The sequence below is a fragment of the Candoia aspera genome, chromosome 13 (genome assembly GCF_035149785.1).
Source record: "Candoia aspera isolate rCanAsp1 chromosome 13, rCanAsp1.hap2, whole genome shotgun sequence".
Lineage (NCBI taxonomy): Eukaryota > Metazoa > Chordata > Lepidosauria > Squamata > Boidae > Candoia > Candoia aspera.
The window spans coordinates 15,052,755-15,072,994 of record NC_086165.1 but is presented as its reverse complement, the minus strand read 5'-3'; the positions used below and the strand labels follow the sequence as shown (position 1 = coordinate 15,072,994).

Here is a 20,240-nt window from a genome sequence, read left to right as displayed (position 1 = left end):
GCCAAACACAGACAACATTGTTGCCACTAGGATGCTACCAGCCATGGGAAAATGATATCCTTTTGGCCAATAATCCCTATTGTTTGGAAATCTTTCTTTAGTTCCTTAGCTGGAATTGTGCAACTGCTAGGGGAAAGCAACAAAGCAGGGGCTCAGATCATAAATGGCAGGGAACACCATGGCAGCCAGATGAAGGATGGCCGTGACAGACTTCCTTGACCAAGGGAAAGCCAATTCTTTGCTCAGCCAGCAGTCCAAAAATTGTTTTTTCCTGGCTCCCTACCAGCTTGCTACATAAGCTGGCAGGACACAGTTCTGTGCTCTTTGGTTCTAGCTAAGCAGCTCTCATGGTCCAAATAAAGACAGAATCTTATGCCAATAAAATGAACAGCTCAGCAAAGGATACCCACTAGGTAGGTTAGATGGCAAAGAATGAATTTAAGAAGCAGTCTCATACAAGCCATTGGTCCATTTAATTTCACAGAGTCTAAACTGAGCCTTATGCCACCTCATTTTCTCGTAAGTGCCTCTCCAGACCTATATCCATATGAGTCCAATCATCTAAAGAAGATGGCCAAGCAATCAACCTAGCCAGCACCACACCCAATTGTCTACAAGGGCTCGGATGGATTGAATCAGCATCTCTGGCTGATTACACAGCTGCACAAATTGGAAGCAACTGGGGAATGGAACTATCATCAAGGGAACTAATTCAGAGTCCTACTGAACCAAGAAGCCAAGAGCAGGTGTGGCAGGTTATAAGTGTACAAGGGTTGAAATCTGGGACTTGTTTCTTCAAGCTTCTCCAGAATGTCTCATTTCAAATCAGAGGTCAACTGTACCACTCCCAGGTTCCCCATTCCACTCAGGAAAACACCCAAAAAGTGGAAAAAGAGGGAAAATGTGATAATGATGTCATCTGCAGCACTAGACGGTGTATGACTGTTCATTAACATTCAAACACTATTAACCCCAGTTGCCAGGTGACCTACAAAGCAAACAGTTGTCCTTCAAGTATCTTCAGTCAGGAAATCTCAGAATTCCAGTTCTGCAGCCCCACATATCTGGAAGGCATTAGGTTGAAAAAGGCCGCTTAAGTATTCTAGAGTGAGATAGATCCATGGAAAATAATGTCTGGGAAGAAAATAAATAATGAATGCTGAGGCCTCATAGCCTGAAAGTGGAAAAGGGATGCAATCAAAAACCAACTCTGCGCCCAAAGAAAATGGCTCAGACAGAATAGATCAGATAGCAAGGGGCAGCTAACTGGTATCACCTGACACTCAGTGGGAGATACTGCAATCATCAGCAGTGGAGGTGCTGAAGCACAGATCAAAGAACGTTTGTAGGTAACTCACTATCTAGGTTGGGATTCTGTAATGGTATGTGGGAATGACCTTGGGAGACAGGAGGAAGAGTTACAGACTAGGCAACAGTCAGATAAGAGGCAGCTGAGCTGGCAGAAGGAGCAGGTGCAAGGCAAATTTCTCAGAAGGGACCCTCCCTAGTTTCTTGGGCTGTAAAGGCGAGTGGGGAGAGCTGTACTTTCAGACTTGCAAGTTTCTGTTAATGTAACCTTGCAATAAAGTTAGAACTAGTACTTCTGGGTATGCTTCTCATCAAAAGCATACCCAGATTCCTTGGCTAACAGATTCCCTGGGAATCACAGAGCAGCAGAAAACCTAAAGGACTGAGTGGTTAACCAATCAGAGCTTAATTTAAGGCAACTTTTGGGAAACCACAAACTCAACTCCATGCCTGTGTTGTAGTGTAATACACCTGTTCATTTGCACTGCAGTCTTAAGATGTCTACTGAAATAACTTTTGTATTGATGAGCTGTGACCATTTTAAGTAAGCCTCTTTCAACCTGGTGCCTTCCAGGAGATTACGCTCCAGGAGTTCCTGGCCATCATGACCAACAGGGATTCTGGGAATTAAAGAAGGCATTATGGTGGATCAACTGTTACACATCTTGCAATTTTAGTTTATGCTGTATTTTGCTTGATGTTGTTACAAGTATAATGTATTAAATGCTGATAGTCATATGTTGCACAGTATGTGTGTGTGTATGTGTGTATATCCTGTGTATGTGTGTGTGCATATATATATATATATATAGAGAGAGAGTGTGTGTGTGTGTGTGTGTGATATAGCTGCTCTGGGGATACAAATAAATATCAAATATTTATTTAGATTGTAAGCATATATTCATTTTAGTTTCCTTCCTGTTTTGCATTCCTGTGTTAATTTATATCCTAGCACCATGCAAAGCAATTCTAGCCACCTTATAAATAAGGAATTGTTATTAAATGTTTACTATTCATTCAGTTTTTCCCCTTCTCCAGGAGGTCAGACCATGTGGTCCTCTCTTACTTGTATATTCACAACACCTCTTTTATGAAGTAGAGTAGCTTAAAAAGTGAGGTTGACCCAAAGTCTGTTCATGGCCAAGAGGATATACAGTACAAACTCTTACTCTGTTTTACTGCACTGATTCTGAAACAGGCTATGGAAGTAATTTTTGCAATTCTAATGCAAAACCGAAGCCCTATTTAGCTACATCTAATAACTCAGTATTTCCTTTGTAATGCATCCCCACCCCAGAACAAGAGGAGGAGAAGAAATTGTTTGTACATGCATGGAATAAGGATCAAGGCAAAAGTGAATTAACTTCCAGTCATCTCTGGGTTCACAAAAAGTTTTGCACAGTTCAGTAATTAGAACCTGTTTTCATCAGAAATGCCACACCAAACTAAATCAGAAGAAAACAAGCTTTCAGAGGGAAGGGAACCAAGAACACAAGGTATGAAAAATAAAGGAGGCGGGGTAGTCTCAGAAGATTTAGGAACATGTCTGTGTTTGTAGTCTTGCAAGGTACAGGCCCAAGGTAACCTCATAAAACAATTCCATGCCCAGGCAATTATAGATGCTGCATTTGAGCTAAAACCCACAAGGGAGCTCCTTAAATCCCAGAAAGGTGCTGGAGCATTTCATTATCTTGCCAGGATTTTTACAGCTTTCTTGATTCAGATGTGCATTCTAAAACATCCTCTACTTTGCCCAGGTCGTATCAATTTCACTATGGACAACTGGGACCTGTTCAGGTTTATGTTTCTCCATCCCATGTTTCCTCTCCCACGTCTTCTCCCACTTTTCCATTACCCAGCCTCTGTTCTAGATTTGCTAAGCCCAGTTTTCCTAGGTTCTGGAGTTTTAAAAGAAAAAAAAAATCCTAACCTCTTCTCTTTTTTCTTTTTTTTGAGTGTCTATTTACAGTGCAATATGTCCAGTTAGAATTTTCTACCTGCACTACTCTGGAGGGATTTGAAATATTTTTAAATGGACTTTAAAAAAAAAAAGGTGGGTTGAGCCCATTAGAGCCTTAAAGCACCTATATTTTATACAGTTGTTTTTATGTATATTTTACTGGTAATTTTTAGATGGTTATGTTTTTAGTGTTATTTTATTGTAAACTGCCCAGAGTCCCCCATTGGGGGAGATGGGTGGTGATATAAATTTAATAAATAATAAATAATAATTTTACTTCTTAATTTGCCAAAACAGATAGCAGAAAATCATTTCAGCAGCCAATCTTCAATGTCATGGTTCTGAGGACAGTGGAGTGGGGGAACTCCAGAAAAGGTGATTAGTCAAAACACTTATTTTTGAGAATAGGCTATCTGGGGGTCTGCTATAGAACAATCTCTGGATCTCTTTCTGCTACACATGTCAAGTTCTGCAAAGGAAAAAATGTATTATTGAAGGTTAGCAGGTTAGAAGCTTTCGCTACATTATGCAAAGGGCTTCTTGAGAAGCCCATAATGATGGGTAACAAAGAAAAAGAAGAAGAGGACAACCAGCAGCAAGATGGAATGACTTGATTAGGGCGCCTCACTGGAAGACCCAAAGGGCCAGGCTAGGAACAGATCATCCTGGAGAAGGCCTCTGTACAGTATATGATTGCTAAGAGCTGATACTGATACAATGGCACATAATCAAAGAGTCAGTCAATCAAGATGTGAGCACTCTCACGACACTCACCAAGGTTTCTTATTTGAGGTTCCAATGCAGATGTGTTGGGCAGGGACCGTCGTCCACTTTTTTGCTTCCACAACCAGAGATTCTGCATCTACCAGGCCAAATCCATACAAATGGCTAACTGGAAAGAAAGGTGTCTCAGACGTTCACTGGTTTATTGAAAAACAATTATTTTTCACAACTTTATAAAGAAAAGATGTTATCTGTAAATATGAAAGGGTTTTGCACAACTTTTTAAGACTCAGGGTCCTTTTCTTCAGATGTTCTCTTTGACCCCTTTCCTTTAGGTATCCCTATTTTCCATACCATTCTGGTTTAAGATTTTCCTTTCTTCTCCACATGCAATAATCTTTATTTGTACAGTGTCTTAACCTCCAACAAATCATCTTGTTAAACAATAAAGGAAAAATGTTCTGAACATTTAAAATGCATCCTGCACTGCCTTTCAGTTTTCAAAGATCAATCCAGAAGCCCACCACCACCAAAAAGTTACTGACCATCCTTGACAAAGTTGCTTCTATTATCTTGCATATCAAAACCTCTTTACTTTGTGTGTCAGTGATCATTCCTCTCTCCCTCTCCCTCGTATAACTTGTGACTGCAGTTTGCAGTCACAGGTCAATTTTACAACATGCATTATATACATTATATACACAAGATCTTGTGTATATAATGCCTTGTGACAGTCATAATTTGGGATTGTTGAAATAGCAATAAGTTATTGTTATTTCTGGGCAGTTGAACCAAGAAAGACTAATATCATTTATCTTGTATGTTCATATGCTAAATGATATAGCATTTTCTAATTGTGTGTCATCTATATATGCTGGAACTCCAACTCCTTAAATTCTCTGCTAAAGACAAAAGCCAGCGCAGGTTAGTGGTGAAGATGTTGAACTAGAAACAGTGAAACCCAGGTTCTAGCCTGCCCTCAACCACAGAAACTCCCTGGATGACTTTGGGCCAGTCCCACCCCCTCAACCCAACAGCCAGCTTAGTATAATGGTGAAGGTGCTAGACTGGGAGTGGTTCTAGTCCAACTTCAGGTTCTAGTCCACCCAGGGGAAAAACAGCTCTTACACTGTGCTTAGATACGTAACAAATCTACTATGCTACATTAGAAAGACTATGCTTAGCTAGAAATTTTAGGAATTCTCATCCAAATCTATCTAGAAGACACCAGCTTGGGGAAAGCTAGAGTAGTATGACAATAACCTGAACTGGGCCAATTCTGTTGCTTAAAGTGAATTATTGCCTTGTTTTGGTCATGTTTCTTATGTTAAAGATAAACATATGTCAAAAAACCTTGAGGATTTTCATTTTTTATTGTAAGACAACATAGGACAATCATGCCTATCGCATCAATCAGAAAATACTTGCAAGGTTCTTTCCTTGGCACCAGTAACACATCTCCCTATCTGCACGTGCGTACAGGCACATCTGCTTCCATTTGTCATAGAAAAATCCAGGAGCAACAGGCTATTCTCGTTCAGAAGCTGCCAACGGTTTTACTAAAAGGATTACTGTAAAGTCACTGAAAATAAACACAGGAGGTAGAATGTAATTCTGACAAGGGCTTATTCTGAACCTTGACAATGTCAAGCTTCTAGCAAAAACTAAACCTAAGAAAAACAAAGAGAGAGAGAAAAAGCAGAGGAATTTCTCAAATCAAGTTAGAGAAATCAATTCGGAGAAAGTTAAGCCTTCTCTGAATGCTATTTTTGCCTAAGATTTTGCCTGCTGAAACAGACGGGAGCTTGTATACATCCCCTGATTAAAGCATGGCTCTAAGAGGATTAGCAGTCCTCAGAAGGATGAAGGATCGTTTTTCTTGGTGGGTCAGTCTACAACACATAACGGATGCTCAAGACCAATGGCTCCAAAAACCTATGGGGATGCTGATTTGGCCTTCTTATTCCACAAACACCAGTGGGGTTGGGGTCGAGGGGAGTATTTTAGTAATCAGAAGACTCCAAATAATTCTATAGAAAATGAGGTGAATTGTGGAATGAAGAGGTATTTGGTTGCATTTTAAGAGACAGTGATAAGTTGTTAATGTTGAATATTCTTGCTGGGGATGAAAGGGGAAATTCCTTGTCTTTTTTTGAGGGGGGGATTTTTTCTCTCTCTGCACTTAATATTTTTTCTCCTTCTTTTAATGATTTTTTTGTATTAGGTTCTTGCATTAGTTTTATTTGTATCATATAATCTTTAATATAATTATTGAAAAAAAGAAGATGACTCCAAGGAATTCAAGAACCTAATCCTGAGATTTAGGGGAAAACATAAATGAGAAAACCCACTGTAACTGCTGGGGAATAAAAACATCTTTTTCTTCACCAGCTCAACTCTCTCATTGAAAATGTGTTTAACTCTATGATGCCCCGGTGCTATCACATGCACAGAGTTGCAGCAATAAAAAAGTTTTGCAATTTCTTCTGCTGGCTTTAAACCAGAGGTGTGCACTCAGAGACCCCTCAAAAGCTTGGGTTACAACCTCCCACCTCCCCACAAAAGTTGCCACCAACTTGTGATTTCTAAAGTCACAGGGGGAAATATTATTAAATACATGGACTCCTGACATATTCAACATTTAATGTAATTTTATTTAAATATATGTTTACAGTTAATTATGTCTAATTTTGTTTTTGTCCTGGCCACAGAGTTTTTGGAATGAGCACCCCTATTTAAAGGGTTACAACAGACAAGAAGCAACATACTCTCTGTTGTGGTGCCTGCCTTCTGGAATAAGGTCCCTTCCCCCTGAGATCCAGATGGTTCCCACCCTGTTGACATTTCAGAAGGCCTTAAAGACCTGGCTGTTCTCCCAGACGTTGGGGCAGGGTGGATGGAACCCTGTTGTTAGTTATGTTTGTCATATGTCACATATGTTTGGATATAGTTGTCTGGATTTGCCATTTTATTTCCCTTACTGTGTTTCTATTTGTTTTGTTGTATTTGTGTTGTTGTTTATATTGTGAGCCCACCCAATCAGCCTGGAATCAAGGGCACCAAAGTTGAAGTAAGTAAGTAAATAATACAGTGTTCTTTCTACCTTGCAAAGACGTGCTGGAGTCCAAAGAAGGAAGAATTGACCAATCACATTGGAACTCTGGGTGGCCCAGAATTTCTTTCAAATCTATTTCAGCAAAATCATCAAGAATTGACCATGAAGATAATTCATGGGGGGCACTCTGCTAAAATTGCATTATGTAAATCAACACTTTTCTAAGTTGTGTTCATCAGGTTATAAGCAAATTGGCACCTACTACCATCTTTGAAGGCAATGTCCTCTTCCTTTTCTATTACTATCACTCTTCCTGATGGTAAGATATGTACAGCGATGGAGCAGTGTACCTGCAGGGGTTATGTTTTCCCCATTTTGGAAGTTTGTAAGAAAAGGCTAGACAGCCACCTCTCATGGATGGTTTAGTTAGTTTTCCTGCACATTGGAGAGGGTTGGAGTGGGTAATCCTTGATTCCAGCCCTAAAATCCTGTGATTCCATGTTCTTAAACCACTTGGGAATATTTACATTAGTTGAATGTTTTTGAAGAAATTGAGAAAATCTCCCCAAAATGTCTCACAATAAATCCTGCTTTCGGTTTATTGTTCCTACTTCCAAAGATATGTAAGAAACTAAATTGATTCCTGTTATTAGTAGCCAGGATTGTTATTACAAAACCCTGGGAAATTAGAATACCTCTTTCATTGGATCAGTAGTACTTAAAAGAATTACAAACTGCTTTTAATACAACAAACAGCTCTGAAAAATCAATTGTGTTCTACAATGAGGGTTATGTTCATTCAAATGTGGTCACTATTCAAACAGCCATATTAATATTTTCCCCAATAGACAACTTTCATCTATACAAAGATTGTTACTACATTTTATTTTGATGTGCTTGGTGGATGTATGACCTGAAATAATAAATAAAGTTGCTCCAGACTGCAGATTTGAATATGGATGCATTTTTAAAAAGACTGCATATGTATTGCACATGCAAATATTGTAGACATGAGTGTGGGTAGTATCCATGTCCTCAAGTTTTTATTCTGATTCTCTCCTTTGACTTTGGGGGAGCAAGGGTCCTGTTTTAGATTTAACTTTTTTTAAAGTTCTTGTCCTGTTGCTTTGCATCTTTGGCGAAAAAACAATCCATCCATCCGTCAAAGCAAAACAAATAGAGATCATGCTCCCCTGCGAGCAACCATTGTGCGATATGTGGTTAGAATTCCCTTCTGCAAAAAAAAGTAGTTTAATAAGTCTGTCACAGGAGGGGAGAATTGGATCAGAGCAGCTGTGCTGAAATAGCTGGCTGGGAGGTCTTTTCGCCTGAAAGAAAGTGTCCCTGCATGCGACTGGCCTCATGGAAGCAAAAATAAGCTGCTTGTTTTTCCCCCCTCCAGGAGGGCTGTTAGGAGCTTTGGAAATGAAGGTGGGATTCTGTCAGTACTTCAATATTTTTGTACCTCTTATTATATAAGAATATGGTCCTGCATTGGGTGAATTAATCAAACTATTTTTCAACTTTATTTTGCTCTGTGATTTTCTTAAGAAATGCACAGCTGTTTGGTTTCAGCTTCTACACCTCTTCCCTTCAAATGACTACTGCATTTATTATTTCTTAGATTTATATCCTGCCTCTCCTTCAAGAGATCAAGGTGTCAAACAGGGCCCTCCTTCCTTGTATATTTCTCCACAACAACCTGTGAGAGACAACCTGTTGTCTTCATCGACAACCTGTGAGACTACTTGTTTGAGAGAGAGTGACAGACTCAGAGTCACCCAGGGAACTCCTCAGGTTAGACTAGAACATGAGTTTCCCTGAGGCCAGTCCAGCACCTTCACCACTATCCTATACTAGCTCTGGGGTAGAGAGGGAGGAACTGACCCAAAAATCTTCCACAGAGCTTCTGTGGTTGAGTGGGGATTAGAACCTGGGTCTCCCTAATCCTAGAACACCTTTGCCACAACATTATGCTGGCTCTGGGGCTGAAAGAGAGGAAGGAATTGACCTGAAGTCACCTAGCAACCTTCTCCGGCTGAGCAGAGACTAGAACCATGATCTCCCTGCCCCTAGTCCAACATCTTCACCTCTAGACCAGCCTGGTCCTTTTATTTTAAATTGTATTGTTTCCTAAAGTGAGTGTTTTTGAGCAAAAATAAACTTTGCAATACTCAGCTTTGCAGTACATCCTAAAAATGGTTGACAGTCTTGGCTGCTCTGGAAGTGTCTGCAACAGACTGCCATCAGCCCTCTGAATTATTTATTTTTTAAAGGAGGATGACCTCTGACCACAACAAGGTTATCTTCCCCCAAACAGTAATGCTATTTAGTTCACTGCTCAGTTTTTGCATGTAGACTATTCAGTGCAGTATATGGCATGATCCCATCTCTTTGACGTAGACCAGGTCAAGACATAGGCATGGCAGCAATTCCAGGAATGTTCTTTATTGCAGCAAGGTAGAATAAAATAATCCTGAAAACCTGCCTAAGTTTCTCTCTGCCCCATCTGACACCAAACCCAATCAAGGTGAAGTTATTCTGAGTTTCTTTCTTACACTTCCCTCTGTCTCAGGACTGTGTAATCTTCTCCAAAAGTCCCCCCTTAATGGCTCGCTCATTCCTTCCCTATGTCCAAGGTCAGCTCTACATTCCTTCATGTGAAGGTGAAAGGTCCCCTGTGCAAGCACCGAGTCATGTCTGACCCTCTGGGGGGACGCTGCTTTTGTGATGTTTTCCTGGCAGACTATAGAGCGGGGTGATTTGCCATTGCCTTCCCCAGCCATCACCTTCCCCAGCAAGCTGGGTCCTCATTTTACCGACCTCAGAAGGACGGAAGGCTGAATCGATCTGAGCCGGCTACCTGAGAGAGAATCCAGCTTCCGCTGGGATCAAACTCAGGTTGCGGGGAGAGTTTCAGCTGCAACACTGCCGCCTACCACTCTGCGCCACACGAGGCATGTACTATACATTCCTTCATACCTGGTCCCAAATATGTCTACAGATTCCTTTTAAGTAGCAGTGTCTGCAGAATGAACACTGCAGTCCCGCTTTGATGAAGTAAACTGAACTCCATCCAACATAAATCTACCAGAAATCTCACCTCGACGTCCAGCTCCATTTGTTTTCCAGTCAGGAGCCAAGAGGTGTACCGGCTGGGATGTTTTCACAAGCAGGTGCTGCACATCTCGCCATGTCAGCAAAGGGCTAAAAATCACAGAAGGAATGACAGAGAAATGCATGTATGTATGTATGCATGCAGCAGGTTTTGCTGTCTCTAGAGGTGGGCTTCTAAAAGGACTCAGCCAAAGGGAAGCACTGTGGCAGAAATATTCTTCAACTTTAGCCAATAACTATCTAAAGGCTTCTGGTCAATGAGCTGAGAAACCACCCCCAAGCAGCTAGGATGCTGTCAGCTGGAGTCCCGGTTACAGAGGAATAAAAACAGAATACTGTGACAGCAGAATGGGCTGCATCGCAGGTAGAGCACATTTTTCCCTAGCTTAAATGTTCCTCCATATATAAATGCTCCAGTTTGTTTTTTTTAAAGAAAATAAATCTGTCAAGGAAAAAGCACAACCTGACAAGCCAGTTTTCTATTTGTAGGGAAGTCTATAGAAACAGGGACACTCAAAAGCTTTGGTTGCCCACTGCAGATGAGCCACGTACAAAATGCTGCATTGTTTCTTTTAGCAGGAATGCTGATTTGAGAGAGGGTGAGCTGTGGCCCTTAGAAACAAAACTGACATAGTCCACCCTGTCACTGAAGAGCATTACATTACAACCATGTTTAGATTAGGTTCAGGGGTAACTCCAAGAAGACTTCAAGAAATTGTTCACTTATCACTTCCTGAAGGGAGATGCAACCTCATAATTTCAAGAAAGGCTGGTACAAAGCATCTAAAACCCCCTGATCTCTCACAAGCTGTCTCCTCCAGTATATTCCTCTTCACTGTATGGACAGGAAGACTGGCCATAGATCAATGAAATAAACAAGAAACCAAGTGTTGGATTACAAAACCAATCACTTTCAGCCAACTAATGGCTAGGCATGATGGGTGCTGTTCCTGAACTGATTTGGAGTTCAGCAAATTCTTTAGAGTGACAGAAAATAAACTATGAGTTCAGAAGGTGTTGGGATAAATAGACATAAAAGCCAAAATCTACCTGGTTAGATAGGATGGGCATGCTCCAGGTCCTTCTTTTTAAATGTTGTCATCTACAGGGACCTAGGAAGTGCACTTTCTCCATAGCTACTCCTGCCCTATGGAATGCCCTTCCCCCTGAGATCCGACAGGCCCCCATCTTCCCTGCCTTCTAGAAGGCCTTGAAGACCTGGCTGTTCCCACAAGCGTGTGGGGTAAAGTGAGGCTCAAGCCTGGTAAGATGGTACTTTGATATGGTGGAGAGTGTTGCCCCAGGGTGCCATGAGTTTTTATTGTGATTATTTGGAGTTCTTTACTGATTTTATTGTTTTGTGAGCCACATAGGGTTGTGGTTAGAATATGGGCAGCTATGTAACTCTTTTAAATAAATAAAATAATATCTGGGAAAATCAGCGATTTTGGCTATCGTCTTGCAGGTGTTTCTTAAAATGTCTCATATGCACCTATATATTATTCACGTAAGTACATATATACATGTTATAATAATCAGAGCATTTGGGAATTAAAATGTTGGTTGATTGTCTCTCTGGCAAGAGAAGGAAACACTGGAACACTCCACACTGCTGTAACATGTTTGGTATTGAGCATTTAATGGAATGTTTTATGCCAAAGAGCTAAATAATTCCAAAATTTACAGATCTAGCTTCCACCAATTTATCTGCAAACAATCTGGGTCTCTCTGTAAGCCCCAGTCACACATCCAGTTTTGAAATTTTCAAACAGTCTTAAAACTTAAGGTGCCAATGCTTGTACTTATACTTGTGAGACAATTCAATCTCTTCCATTATTATAGTGCAAAAAAAAGGGTCTCATCTTCAGTACAATAATGCAAAACAAACAAACAAACAAACAAACCCATCTCTGCCATTGTGAGTCACAGCAATTAACAATGTATTAGCACTGAAAGCCAAAGTCACAGCATGGGAGTATTAAAAGTAGTCAGTAGTGATAGCTTGGAGATCATTCTCTTCCCCTTCATTTTTAAAATAAACCAAGCTGAAGAAGTTTGAGCCTAAACAAAAGCAATCAATTTTAACATTACTGTGGAAACTCATTTCCATTCTTCACTGGAAAAGAGGAGACAATGCAGTCTCACCCAGGTTTTCAGGGTTCCTCAGAAGCTTATCTATGCAAGATCATGAGTTTCTCAGTCAAGAAAATAAGTAACGGTAGAGAAACTTTTGGAGTCATATCTCAACATGTTCCATTATGATCGGCTAATGTCCCACAGTAGGGAGGACATGCACCAAAACACCAAGAAACTTTTAAAATTGCCCCGAATCTCTAAGGATCTCATCAGTCTTATCCAAAATCTTAGGCAAGAACTTGAGATTTTTGAATCTCATGAAATTCTGCCCATTTTTATTTTAAGAAAAGGCTTCTATTTATTTTGGATAGCCAAGATGCACGCATGCCAGCCCTCTCCTGTCAAACCTGCATAAAGCCAACTTCTGCAGCCTGGTGCTTTCCAAATGCCCTGGGCTTCAACTTTCAGAAATCTGAAAATTGTAGTCCAGTCCATCTGGAGAACATCAGGTTGGAGAAAAATCACCAATACTATCTTGAAGCAAGACTCTTATGTCTTCATCTTATGTCTTTCAAGGGGATTTGGCAAATTCACAGAGAAGGCTAGGAGCAAATATAAGCATCTGCTGTCATCAAGATTACGGAGTGCATCTCTTTGAATATCAGGTGCTATGGAGCAACCAAAGAAGGAAATTGGTTGGCCTTTGCAGGAAACAAGACATTCAAATAAAAAGACCAGAGAATAGCAGAGGACATGTTTTAAAAATGGTTGTAGGGGAACAACTCAGCAGGCCTCTGTCCCACCCAGAATGCTTTCATGTTGGTACAGTTGCATACATTTGAAAAAACGAAACAAAACCCAGATTAGCATAGTGTCTTCTTCATCCTTTCTCCCTTTTTCCCTAGATGAAAACACACTAACAAATAATGTCTATACAACAGAAGATGAATTGAATCCTTACTTAGCTTCCAGAGCTAGAGCGATGATCCCAGCTACCATTGGGGCAGAAACAGAAGTCCCAGTGTGGCCTTTTGTGCAATGTTTCTTCAGATCTGTGGTCACCTAAGAAGAAAGCTGATGTCACTATTAGCTGAGCTGGAAATGGAGAAGCAAAGTTTAAATCACACTGTGTAGCCCAGATGTTGTGCAACCATATATGGCCAAGGTCAAGAAGATACCAACTGCTCTTCGGCCTTCCATTAGTAAGCCACAGTAGGTAGGTAGGTAGGTAGGTAGGTCTGTCTGTCTGTCTGTCTGTCTTTTTCTAAAATTTGGGGCAAATTAGATAATCTGACTGGCTATAACGTCTTCCAGACAAGAAGTTTAGTACGACTGTGTCTCCACAGAGAAAACATGCTGAAAAAAAATCAGAACTAGTCCTCTCCTCTATGATCTAACTGTCAACAAGGGGAACTGTCTTACTTGGACCTGAGTGGTCAGAAAAGGGAATTCTCCTTAAACTGTTATGGAGTCTAGGAAATGATCTAACTCCGTATTCTTGTGTAAAGCTGTTTCACTGAGTTTTGGCAAGGTGCTTGCACATCAGAGGCAATGCTACTGGTGTTGTTCAGTTGTGGCGGTTATGTAATTTAACTCATCAAGGTGCTCTGCATTGCTTCTATAGTCATCCACCAGCTGGAAGATCTACCCAACATCCATGCCGAAGCTTTTTCTGTTACTGGACAGGCTACAAGAGTGTCACATAAACAAAGCAAAGTTTTACTGTTTACAAGCAGGGAGACTGCATTGCTTTGCAGAATGGAAGCATCACCAAAGCAAAGTATTGCTTCAAAGTTTTACCCTGCATGGATTTACTTACAATCTGCCGCTCATAGAAAGCCCCACTGCTATACGTTGTGGCAAGGGTAGAAGCGCACTCTTCCAAATACCATGGCTTGTTCCCATTCTCGGTGGTACTGCTAATGGAGACTGTATAGATGCTGTTGGTATACCCATCACAAGAGCAATGGTCCCCTTCTCGGCCACCATTTCCAGAAGCCCACACAAAAATAGAGCCCCGTCCTCTACGACCCTAGGCAATAGGAAGAAAAGGTGGACTTTCAGAATTACATAGTCCTTAGAAAGAAGAAAGGTGAGAAAGAGACACAAGACAATCCTGCCTTGATTTTGTAAGACGGGACAAAGGCAAACATGGACAGGCTTTCAAGATTCTGTCTTTCTACCTTACGATTATAAAGAGCATTCCCAGAATTCCTCCAGTGCCTGTTTCTTGTCCTGGCCTATTTTCAAAGGCTGACAGCAATGATGGGAGTTGTGATTAAACACATCTGGTTGCAGAAAACTGAGTAGAGAGGCCATAGACAGAAAAAGGAGAAACAAACTTGGATGCCCCTTCCGTGATCGTGATTGCTCTTGAAGTAGCTTTTCCAGAAAAGAAATGAAGGAGGCTGTGGGATGTCTAGTTTCAGTTCTAAGGATGTTGAACCCTATAACTGGACCGTGCATTGGTGCAAAATGGAGAACAAAATCTGAAAAAAAGCAAAAAAGCCCCCCACCTGTGAGAAGGGGAAAGGATGGGCTACACCATATCACATTTTCCCCACACCTTTTTAATGCCTTGTTCAAATGCTTGCTTGGCCAAAGGACCAGGCCCATCCACGGTACGGCCATCATCATCTGGGCCCCAACTGGCACTGTAGATGTGAATATATTCTGGTTTGGCACCAATCGCCTTGGCTTCCACCACATCCGTCACATCACCATCTAGCATGCGGATGCCTGAAAAGGAACCCGCCCAGAGGTTCAAAAAGAAAGAACAAAAGAAATTGGCTGTGATAGCTCTTTGTACAGGTACTCAGGGACAGCAATCAAAGGCTTTAGTTCAAGGTGCTGCCCGGAGTACGTATGGCTGTTTGCAGAGGGTTTGGCCACTGAGAAGATAGCGAGGACAGAAGCAATCCAAATCAAAATGAATTCTGAACCAGCTGGTGCTTCTGCATTATCTTCAGGAATGGCCACAGATACAAAGCATTACAATCATGCAACTGGAAAGTTATCAAGCCATGGATACTCATGTTTGGCCAAATCCACAGCTGCCCTGTGATGAGATGGAGCTGTCCCTAAGAGGGGAGGATTGCTTTGTGCATAATTCTGGCACACCACAGGGAACACCTTGCAGAATAAACAGAGGCAAGGGGAGAATACATTAGAAGCCGAAAGGCAGATGGAACATTTGCACAGCGATGCATAAGTTGGTTATGGAAATATATTGGGTGAATTACTCTCCTCTGATGAGCCTGAACACCGGTCCAGCACTAGCCAACACAGCTCTGTTGAAGTGAATAATCAGAGGCACGGTCCACCAGAAAGCTGGCTGGTTCTCCTCAAAATGAATGGGATCCAGGCAACAGCTGTGCCTGCTGGATCAGGGCCAAAATCCTCCTTGAATTTGAAGTATTTTTTTTTTAAAGAGGGAAAAATGCAGCCAAACTGGCAGATAACTGTAATATTAAAAAGAAAGTGCATAGCCTTGAATGAAAGAATAAATGAATGAATATACATGAACCAGCCTTAAAAAATTCTAGGAGCTTGATTCATTCTTTCTGTAAGGAGGAAAGACTGATTATTTATCACAGTTTAGAGGCTTGCCATGGGTGGCAGCACTTTTAGGAGAAAGGGCAGCCAAGGGTAATCTGAGTGCATAATATTGTTAAGTACAAAGGCCTCTGCTTATTTTTAAAGGATTCCATTTTTCTTTCCGCATATATTTTTCCTTAAGGAAAAAAAACTCAAGAGAAAAAGTTAATTACAGCCGCAGCTTTACTGTGGATTGTAGTTTCTTAAAAAAACACCCTCTTGAACATTATCCTCTGATAGCACAGAATGAATCTAGGTGGTTTAGCAAAAAAAAAAAAAAAAACCTTCCCCTGAGCTGAATTCCAACCAGCATTTTGCAGCAGGCTTATTTCTATAATTGCTACTAGTAGTTCAAGGCCAGACTCTACATTCCTATGAAGTTAATTGGTTGGGTGAAAAGAAAGATACGAGAGTTTCAACTCACTAAGCACAAACTCATCAACATTCACCCACTAGGAAATATTGTAAAAACAAATAAAGCAACTCTTTAGCTGGTTGAAAAAGTTGTAGCCTGCAATGGGGAGATTTGATTATACTTCATTTAATAAAGGGTTTTAGATCTCACAGTAATGGAAAAACTGGAAAAGTTTGCAGAAAACCAACAGATAGGCTAAGTGGAAGGGGAAATAGGATTTTGATCTAAGAAAAGCTTTTCCTCCACTTGAGTTAAGGTAGAACTATAGTTTACATAAGAGCCAGTTTGGTGTAGTGATTAAAGGCATCAGGCTAGAAACCAGGAGACTGTGAGTTCTAGTCCTGCCTTGGGCACAAAGCCAGCTGGGTGACCTTGGGCCAATCGCTTTACCTCAGCCCTAGGAAGGAGGCAATGGCAAACCACTTCCGAAAAACCTTGCCAAGGAAACTGCAGGGACTTGTCCAGGCAGTCTCCAAGAATCAGACACGATTGAACAGATTAAAAAAAATAGTAGTACAGATACTTGGTTTGCTAATAATACACTGGTTTGGAGGGGACTGGTTACATGAGAAAACCTTGTTAACAAACAACCCCAATATTGAGATTCCACAATGTTAGGCTTTGTGAAACAAAACCTGTGTAGAACTAGCATAATATCTATCCCCGAAACCAAATTTTTGAATCCATGGGTAACCAAGCTGTTCAAAAAACGTGCAAAATCCATTTTAGCTAATTCTTCCTTCCAGTTGAGCTGAGTTCCCAGTGATTTCAAGAACACATCCATGCAGTTTTCTCAGCAACAGTGTGGAATTGGTTTGCAAATGTTTTCCTCAAGGAAGTTTTTCTGACTTCCCTGTCTATCTACAGCCCTGGTATTTCTTGATAGTCTCTCATCCAAGTGCTATCCAGGTCTGATCCTTAGTTTTTGGAGATCAGCCAAGGCTATCCGGTTACAGCATCTAAACTGTGCAAAACCCATTCAGCCAGAGTTGTAATAGTCTTTACTGCAGTCACTGACCAGAATTCTGACTGAGTTATCCAACAATTTAAAATAATTAAAACATTTTTTATTTCAAATACAATGAAAACAAATAAAATTAGGACTAAGTCATCAAGCAGAGACAAAAATGCAGTAACCCTCCACCAAAAGCAGCTTGCAAGTATGCGTTGAGAGAAAGCTACAGTTAAGAATCGCTGCCTATTTGCATACTGATATGCAAAGAATTGTGGATCAGGAAGCCTCCTGGATTGATAATTCCAGCAGAAAAGGTAGAATCTCTTTCCTTGATTCCTCATTTGAAAATACTATAGAGTACTTGCTGGAATTCTTCTGCTGTAACCATAACCTTCCTTCTAAGAAATACTATTAATCAGAGCTCTTAGATTCTTATTCTTTGAATTCACTGTTTCCAGACAAGATGGTAAGAAGGAAAGTCTGACAAGGGAAAGAGTCTTCTTTCTCCTTTCACTTCCATAGAGTTGATCAGATTCAGAACACCCCATGTTCTTTACTTCACTTTCTCTAAAACAGCCTTCCAATACCCAAAGGTCATGTTCACATTGTATACTAAATCTAGGTTTATTTAACCATTGTTGACATCTTAGTTGAGTTGGGTTCACAAAGCACACTAGCAGGGCAGTGTAGCTATTTCATGCAGCTGATTATGTGCTATGAAGTCATTGTCACCTCTTAGCGACCACACAGATAAATTTTCTCCATGACGATTTGTCCCTAACCTGATCTTTCAATGGTGCACTCATCACCACTGTAACTGTATTATATTAAATAAATGCAATCGATAGGATTATTTGCAGTGCATTAATATTTCTCCTCTGCAGTGGCATGTCTCCTGTGGCCTCAGGTTGTGGACCTGTACACTAAACCATAAATGATGACTTACAACCACACACAACGCTAAACCTCTAGCAAGGAAACCCTGTTTGGGCTTAGGGCACTGAGGTAAATCCACTTGTGAGCCAGCCTTTTTGAACAAGGGACTATAAAGGGAGAAACATATTGTCTGGGGGCATACACTTGGGGGGGAGAATGACCCTGATTATGTGGCTATACACTTAACGTTTTTATCCCCCCTTTGCAGACACCCCTGCCATTATCTGAACTCCACAGGAGCTAAGACAAGACCTTACAATTCCAGTCAAATATTCACCCAAGCTGAAGGAGGAATTGATAGATTATCAGGGAGAAGTCAAGGTTTAAAAAAGAAAATGGAAAGGAGATGGAATAAATCAGCCATTTCCCACAGTGTAAGCCATAAAAACTTCTGATGGCTCGCAGCTTTCAAGAGAATGGGAAAACGGGAATGATGGGTTATTCTTTATTGAACAGTAAATGTACTTTGCCCTTGGCAAAAAAGAAGAAGAACAGAACAGAAACAGGAAGGCAATGAAAGAGCATCAATAAAAAAATGAGAGTGGAGCTTTGGGAATTTGATGGATAGGACTCCCTATTAAGAAGAGCCCAGGCCTCAACAATTGTGTTTCCAATGAGTCTCTTTTGGCTTAGGTGTGATGACCAAAAAGAAGCAAAAGGCTTCCTCCCCACACCTTGCCCAAATGAGGATGATTTCAGTCGGTTATGGTAAGGTTGGCCTTAATGTTTGGTTACTCTTGACACCTACAAAGACAACAATTCCAGAAGGGATTTCCTGATTAGGCAGGCCAACACAGACCCTTCAACAGTGCCAGATTTATTGCAGCCTCAGCTTGCACAGATTAAAGTTTAAAGCGCTGCTCTCAGTTGGACAAAATGGGCTGCTGGCTGCACAAGCTGATGTCACAATAAATCTACTAGTCTTTAAGGAGTGTAGAACTGTGCATGGGATAAAGGCACACTGGCCTCCGTAGAAGAACCCAAGGGGGCCTCCTGTTTATCATCACTACAAAACTGACATGTTTCCGTGATGGCAACTTCAAAGAGCAGGCTTCTTTGCAGAAGACATCAGATGAGAAAGGGTCGCAGACTGGAGGCTTCAGAAGGGGTCCCCCTTGGACAAACGATGAAAGCTGTGGAGCAAAGAAGAATACTTTCCCCCACTTCCTTCCAAGAGAAGGAAAAGGGCTACAAGGCAACACACTGGCTGATTTCATATTTTGGATCTGACTTAGCTTAAAGCCACAGGCATTTGCAAACCACAGCATAGGGCTTAGCATTGGCATTAAGCAAGCGTTTGTGGCATCCAGCTACAAATTCAAAGTTCAACTACAGGCAAAAGCTGATTATCTTCATTTTTTTATATTTGATATTAAAGAGCAGTTTTTGCTTGTATTCTCCCTTGCAAGAAGCACTTCCAGATAAAGCATGGGCTTCTCTGGGCAATAACTTAGGCCACTCCTTAATTTGCCTTAGGGGTCAGTGCTCTACTGCTGTGCCTATTTTTTCAACTGTACTCTGCTTATATTAGAACAGGAAAGGGGTTAATACAAATTAATATGGGGAGGAGAGAAATAGACACTCATCAGCATAAAAGAGAAGTATAATCCACCACCACAAGTCCTTAAACCAATTTTTTTTAGGCTGATGGGCCTATTTGCAATGTTAAGGACAGGTTGTTGATCTTGGGAATGGCACCCATTAATTTCTTTTAAAAAAAAGAGTTTGGGGTCAATTTGTGGACCACAGGCATCCTTGGAAATAAAGGGGATATTGGAGGGTGAGAGTTTGTGAGGCCATTTGCCAGCTTTTCTTAAAAAAAATATTGAGAAAAATACATAAAAAGACAAATGGGAGGGAGCTTGGAAGGCCTAAAGGTGTCCTTAAACATCCTATTGGGTGCCCCATCCTTAAGCTCAGGGGAACTTTCACAGATAAAGAACTAGGTGGGTCAAACACAAGAAGTGGGGAAAATCTCTTATTTACTCCCTGAATTTTTCCCATTTGGTTTCTCCATGCCTTTGCAAATATGCTTCAGGGGTTATTCCTCTATTCCCTGCCATGACTCTGCCATCATCTTGCAGCCAATCTTCTGACA

At 41.0% G+C, this 20,240-nt stretch overlaps 1 protein-coding gene across 3 annotated transcripts in view; it reads right to left on the bottom strand.

Moving 5' to 3' along the window:
- PCSK6 (proprotein convertase subtilisin/kexin type 6) overlaps positions 1–20,240 on the bottom strand; it is an 87,852-nt gene that overhangs the window by 24,117 nt on the left and 43,495 nt on the right. For 2 of the 3 annotated variants that reach the window (XR_010068689.1, XM_063314397.1), the window contains exons 7-11: positions 14,806–14,978; positions 14,059–14,271; positions 13,201–13,301; positions 10,150–10,253; positions 4,043–4,160 (exon numbers count right to left, since the gene is read on the bottom strand). Coding sequence is in view for 1 of the 3 variants with exons in the window: in XM_063314397.1 (XP_063170467.1) it covers positions 4,043–4,160; positions 10,150–10,253; positions 13,201–13,301; positions 14,059–14,271; positions 14,806–14,978 (709 nt within the window). In the remaining 2 variants the exon portion in view is untranslated. The remainder of the gene's footprint in view (positions 1–4,042; positions 4,161–10,149; positions 10,254–13,200; positions 13,302–14,058; positions 14,272–14,805; positions 14,979–20,240) is intronic. The other variant, XR_010068690.1, reaches the window with a different exon arrangement.